The sequence below is a fragment of the Macadamia integrifolia genome, chromosome 7, assembly GCF_013358625.1.
Source record: "Macadamia integrifolia cultivar HAES 741 chromosome 7, SCU_Mint_v3, whole genome shotgun sequence".
In the NCBI taxonomy this organism is placed as follows: domain Eukaryota; kingdom Viridiplantae; phylum Streptophyta; class Magnoliopsida; order Proteales; family Proteaceae; genus Macadamia; species Macadamia integrifolia.
In genome coordinates this window covers 22431097-22437965 of record NC_056563.1, presented here as the reverse complement: position 1 = coordinate 22437965, position 6869 = coordinate 22431097, and the positions used below count along the sequence as shown (strand labels likewise).

Sequence of the window (6869 nt, the reverse complement as noted above, 5' to 3'; positions counted from 1 at the left end):
TCGAAAAACATAGTCAATAGATAACAAGTGAATATTCCTGTGTTACCCTAGTCGAAGAAACAAAGGAGACTAGATTAGCCGAAAGATGATTAACATTGCCATTGTAAGATGAGTTGTCTCAAAATGGAGACCACAAGTTAGGCCTACCAATGACAAGGCAGACACAACTACCAGACCACCGCTGGTGTACGCAAGCATGTTCCATTAGACTCTCTTGACATCTATTTTTTCAATATCTTATTTATTTATTTGGCAAAAGTCAACTTAAACTGAAATTATGACTAGACATAGGCCATCAACAATACCCAAATTTCTAAACCACCTAGATTACCACGTGGCAGTTATAAGAAAGCCTCATGTTTTACTTTCTCGGTTGAGAAGTGATGGGAATCATTAACCCATTTTTTATTCTTTAAACATTAATCCAATTAATTATTATAAAGTCCGTAGATTTTGGACCCACAATGTACTATTAGTGTAGTCCCACCTACTGCGGCAAGCTCTCAGTGTTTCAATCATGAGGCTCTCCATACCAAAGTGTCGCTCCTCGATGGCGCTTCTTGTTAACATTTTCTCCATTCATCTAATAGTTAATCTTAAGCTAGCCCCACCCCGAAGTGACAGAGAGCCTTGTAACCTTCTTGATACTTTTCTGTTCAAACTCGTGGCGAGTTTGGTTAGGTCCCTCAGGGCCAGGGCCCACCGAATTTACTTAATTAATTAATAGATTATTACGTTCCAAAAATACCATTATCAGATCAGGTTAACCGTTTCTGTCAGTCCACCTCTCTCTCTCTCTCTCTCTCTCTCTCTTTCTTTCTCTCTCTTAAAAGATAAGATTCTCAGTTTCTCACCTACACTTGTCGGCGAAGCATCTACGCTTTTAATTCGTATACTTTCCGTTAAGTTACTCTGTTTGTGTAACCTTCGAAGTTCTAATGCTTTGGGTTATGAGGTTGTTTTCGTTCAAGTCGTTGGTCTTTAAAGTGTAAACAACTACTTTCTCGTGTACTTTTTAATTTTTTTTTTTATAGGGTGAAAACCTACTGTCGTCCTCTCTCTCTCTCTCTCTCTCTCTCTCTCTCTCTTATTTTCAACATTCGTTTAGTTTGTCTGAGTTTTCGAGATTGTAGAAGAAAAGGATCATCGTCGACAATTTCTGCTCACTTTGATTCTGTAAATTTATTATCTTTGATTGATTCTGGTTTTGAATCGGGAATGCGAAGTTGATACTGTGAGAATTATGGATTGCGGTCCTGGAGAGAATGGTGTTTGCTCGGAATCCGTTAATGGTGGTCGGGATGTTTGGAGTTGTTCTAAGGATTCTGCTTCTTCCGCTGATCATCTTGTCGTTATGACCAACGGAATCCTCGGAAGGTAATTGTTTTTAGGGGAAAAAGGTTATCTTTTTAGGCAATTCTTGTGAGATACTGTTTTTTAGGAGAACTCTTTTGGTTTTGTTTTCTTCCTGATATTACTGGTGTTTTTTCATGACGGTTTAGGGTTTACCTTGGTCTGATGTTAAAGAAAGTGTGTAAAGCTTTGATTTTTTTAGGTGGTTTCAGTTCTATGAGATTCAAGATTAAATTGCTTGATTTGAGTTTGTATAAACTATGTGATGTTCGCAGAAATCAGAATTAGTTTCTTTCATTAGCTTCTTTGTTTTATTATTATCTTCGTCAACACCTAGATTAGGTTATTAGACTTGTGTTCTAAAGGCTTCTAACATAATGTTTGCGTTGTGGCTACTTTTTCTTTTCTTTTCTCCTTGCAGTTCGAAAGACTGGAAATTTGCAGCTGAGCTGTTTGTTAGAATGCTTCCTGACAAAGTGATTGTTCACTGTAAGGATTATTTCTTGATGCTTCAGCTTGCTGATACTGATAATTATTCTATTGCTACGGTTGGGTTTCTTTGAATTCCATGAGATAAGAATTCAGATTCCAGTGGTTCATACTTCATCAAAGAAAGAGATAGGGATGCATCACATCACATTATGAGTAATTTATTTACTTAAATTATCTTAATTTGCACTTGTTTAAAATGTAATTTATATCTTACAAGAAGAGAAGCATAGGAGGAAATCAACTAATGAACAAATCACAGTCACAGACCTCTGGTGGTTCATATTGTATTTAGCTTGCTTATTGAACTTGGTTGCCTGTTTTGCAGGTAGTGAACGCAATGAGTCTAAGTTGACGTTAGATGGTGTGGATGTTATGGGTGAAAGATTGGCTGAGGAGGTTGGTGTGGCTCTAACATTCATTCTATGTGTTTTGTCATTTTAAAATATATGATTAATGTGCCTGCCATATTCTGTGATTCTATTGAAACAAAATGTATCTACCTTTTGATTTTTGATTTTTTTTTTTAATTTTTTTTTATTAATTTTATTTTAGGTTGTTGAATTAATTAAACGGAAGCCAGATGTACAGAAAATTTCTTTCATTGGACATTCTATGGGTGGACTAGTGGCAAGATATGCAATTGGGAGACTGTATAGACCTCCTAAGACAGAAACTGTGCAGGGTGCATGTGGTGAAGATTCAAGAGGCACTATATATGGTTTAGAGGCAATGAATTTTATCACTGTTGCTACACCTCATCTTGGGTCTAGGGGCAACAAACAGGTATTCTTTCTATCTTTGTATCCATTATGAAGATATTTGGATTTCACAGCAGCCTAGAGGTCTGTGCTACTATGTAGAGAAGGTTAAACTGAATTTACCAGTTGTCTTCTCCTACATCTTTTGTGGTGTAGCAGATGGGGGTTAGAGAGAAGGATAGGTTATTAGGTTCTAGGAATATATTAAAATTATCAAAATTTCTATTTCTCTCCTTTCATATATGTGATCAACAAGAAGTTATTGGGAAGAGAAGATACCAAATTACAAAAGGATGTCACAAAGATTCACAAAACACTGTTTATATGGTGCATGCTAAATGGGTGTAGAAGAAGGCAATATGTGTTCCAACATACACGAAACACTATAAGACAGTATATGGTGCTTGCTAAATGGGTGTGAAAGAAGGCAATATGTGTTCCAGCCATACAGAAAACACTATAAGACAGTATATGGTGCTTGCTAAAATGGGTAAAAGAAGGCAATACGTGTTCCAACCATACACCACACTAGAAAATATTTTTATCTGCAAAAATAGACCTATTAACCAACTTGCAGGAACTCGGGGATGAAACTTGTTATAAAATGTTTTGAATCCCTGCATGTTGAAATGTTGTGGTGTGGTGATCAGTGTTAGAATTTCAAGCTTGGAATAATGCCTTGGCCTTCGCTTTTGAGTTGCCAAATACAGTATGGTTTCTTAATCTTTCTCTTTTTTCAGTTGATCTCTTGCCTGGAACTGTTGAGGTGGTAGAGGATGCCACATGGACTCATTTTTCAAAAATCAAAGTCCAATTGTCGTAGTTAGTGAAAATCCTAGCATTGGGGGTGGGGGCTTAAAAGAAAGAACAAACAGATATCTTTTTTTTTTTTTTTTTGATAAGATGGAACAAACAGATCCCTTTTGGGTAGAAAAGGGGAAAAATGGCTAAGACTCTTTAAATGCCTTACTTTAGTAGAATTTAGTATGAAAATATGACAATTAAACTCCCCATAACAAGCTATCCTGTACATAAATTCTTTTGGACAAACTCAAACCAAAAATTAAATATTATGAGATCCGTTTATACAACAAGGACCGAAGATCAAAATCTATTGAGACTTGGACCTGAGTACGGAGGAGTGACCAGATGCAGATGTATCGAGCTAAAAGGGCTAGGGGCAGGCCAAAAATGACCATTACGAGTTAATTAGAAGAGACATGCAAAAGTTAAGTCTTCACTCATATTTTTTTTCCTCAAATGCTTGCGGATCCATGTAGCCGACCCCATTTAGTTGGGATAAGGCTAAGTTTTGTTGTTGTTGTTGTACTTGGACCTGAGTGATCCTTGCTAGACCCCAGAATCTTGAATGATGGAGATGGGCCACTTTTCTGTCTCCTCATTACTGAGTCACTGATGGATATCTGGACTGATAAGAGAGGGAGAGATTAGTTCATCAGAAAGGTCTTTGTTGGCATTTTCTTCTTCTGCTTTTTGTTTTCCTGCTTAACTAGCGATTGATGTTCACGACTAAATCTTCTTGCCTTTTCTTGCACTTGGGAATGCTTCTTCATTTGCAGGTTCCATTTCTTTTTGGTGTACCCGCCTTTGAGAAAGCCGCATGTCTTATTATTCATTGGATATTTAGGAGAACTGGCCGACATCTTTTTCTTACTGACATCGAGGAAGGGAAACCTCCATTGCTTCAACGCATGGTGGATGATTGGGGTGACCTCTATTTCATGTACTACATTTCTTTTCCTCATTAAAATTTAATATGGTAGATAATGTGCCTTTTTATGTCTTTATTTCTAGTGAAAAGGAAATCAAAATTATGATGCCAATTCTCACTAATGTAGGTCCGCACTTCATGCATTCAAACGGCGGGTGGCATATTCCAACGTTGCCTATGATCGTATCCTTTTTCTTCCATTAACCTGACCGATGTTTGAGTAATACCTTTTTGACTCATGTTTATGCATTCTTTTCAAGAAAGAAGTCCTTCTGTTGTCCCTATTTTCTTAACTAATGTTACTAAGATATTGTGGGCTGGAGAACATCATCAATTAGACGTGCTAGGGAACTTCCAAAGGTAAACTTTTTTAGCTCTCATAATGCACATTTATGGTATAAAAGTATTGGTACGATACGGACCGATATGGCTGATACGTATCGAGATTAGCCTTGTTGATATGATATACAATCAATATGGTACCGATACTGATATAGATCGATACACTTGATACACAGGCTGCCAAATCCCAAGAGCCCCAATTTTGAAAGAATATTTCTTCTTCTTCTTCTTTTCCCTCAAAACCTAAATGGATCCCATGCACATTAAAAAAACGATATAGGAGGAGTGATTAAACAAACAAAAATTTGCATTAAAGCTCATTAAAGTGGAGATCAAACATCAAAGCCAGGGTTGAAGTAAGTTAGAAAAAGTTGAGTTTTTTGTTTGAATCTTGGTTTTTCTTGCTTATTTTTACCAAGTATCACCTTAAATTGGAAAACTGACCTAGATTTAGATAATCTTGAATGACTTGTGATCTATATTATATAAATATATTTGTTGAGAAGTACTTATCATTAATAGTGTCTAATTAGGTTTGTTTAATATGCTACTAGAGTAGTAGTATAGTTAATGTGTATATACTTAATTTATGTTGCTTAATACCTAGTAGTATGTTTATACTTATATATTTGGACCATCAGAGGTTATTGTAAGCCAGTATCCTAATATGTAAATAGATGTTTCTTTTTCAAATCTTCTTGCTTTACTGTATTCTACTATTGGTAGTCTGATATTGCACTTGCCAATGAAAATTTGACTCACATAGACGCCGTGAAGACAGAGGTAAACTGACATTGGTTTGATATCATTATTTGTTGCTTATTTATGGTGCACAATGCTTAAACCACTTGTTTTTCATGTGTTATAAGCAAATCAATACGTATGAAAACATATCTAGTGTTTCTGAGCATCTCTCTGACACGTCTCTTAAAACCAGCTTTCCTATACACTGCCCAATACTGATTCTCGACACCTTGCACATACTATCTCTTCTCCTCATGTCACTTTGCAATCCCATGACTAGCATCTTATTTTATCCTTTTCTTTTTTCATTGCTAGTGGGAGGATTCTCTTAATGAGAAGTATCCACATATTGTGTATGAAGAATACTCGAAAGCAAAAGATGGTGAGCCTGAGCAGCCTATATCAGTGGAAGATGAAGATTCTGATACGCTTGAAGGTTTGTATCTTTGGTGTTGGTTTTAACAAGCTTCCCAAAACTGATTTTGGAGATTGTTTCTGTTTGGTATTGTTCACATATTTTGGTTTTGAAGCATACCTTATGTTCTTCAAAGTCCCTTTGGTTCTGTCTTAGACTGCATGTTCCTTCCCTCTAGTTGTGGTTTCCCTACTTAGTATGTTTGGTGTATTCTGATTATTTCATTTATTGGACTATCATATCAAGTAGCATGGTTTTGTTATGACTTATAATCCACCTTAAGCCTTACCCTATTGGATATGGTTATGGGTGTTAGATTAGAAAGTCGGGGGCATAATAATTCTCTAGTACCAAATATGACTATCTAATTACCCAAAGTTGGGAACCATTAACTTACAAAGATCTAGAACGGTAGGTCTCTCAATAACCCTCCAAAAGAGCAATAGCAGTAACCTGGTTAAAGGATGATCAGATGAGAAGAAATCCCACCAACTCCAACTTTGGCATCCCACCAGGGTTTCTCTACTGCATCCCACAGGAGAGCAATCCTGATCCCACAGAGCCATGCTCTTTCTCTCACAGAACTCACACAAGCTTATGGCTGACTTTTTTTCTCAAATCGTTGGGGTTGGTATCATCCGCTCCTCTTTATTTATAGATTCAATGAAAGAAGAAAAATAGAAAACCCCCATGGATGGTGGGGAGAATGTCTTACAACTTGAGTTTCCCTCAAAATATACACTCTTCTAGAATCTTGACAAAATAGAAAATAACACTAATCCCGTATAGAACTCATTCCCTCATATTTTGGCTTATAAAATTGGTCTATCACAATTGTAAACCCAAAAAATACTAAGCCCACGCTCCCATATATCCAATTGGACACTCAAAATTAAACATATGATCCATTCTTGGTCTAGTTTGACCCAGTCAATGGCCTTGTTTGTTGCTGGCCTTGTTCTGATTCTTTATCACTTTGTAGTGCTTCTCCTTTAAATAAATTTTGATAATCAATCTGGTTAGTCTCTATTTT

At 36.5% G+C, this 6869-nt stretch overlaps 1 protein-coding gene across 1 annotated transcript in view; it reads left to right on the top strand.

Annotated features, from left to right (window-relative positions):
• Positions 1-980: 980 nt before the first annotated feature.
• Positions 981-6869, top strand: part of LOC122085139 (putative lipase ROG1) — an 8387-nt gene continuing 2498 nt past the window's right edge. Inside the window, exons 1-8 of the mRNA XM_042653585.1 lie at positions 981-1377; positions 1775-1842; positions 2171-2241; positions 2398-2628; positions 4184-4347; positions 4463-4518; positions 4643-4695; positions 5737-5857. Of these exons, the coding sequence (XP_042509519.1) occupies positions 1244-1377; positions 1775-1842; positions 2171-2241; positions 2398-2628; positions 4184-4347; positions 4463-4518; positions 4643-4695; positions 5737-5857 (898 nt within the window). The 5' untranslated portion in view covers positions 981-1243. The remainder of the gene's footprint in view (positions 1378-1774; positions 1843-2170; positions 2242-2397; positions 2629-4183; positions 4348-4462; positions 4519-4642; positions 4696-5736; positions 5858-6869) is intronic.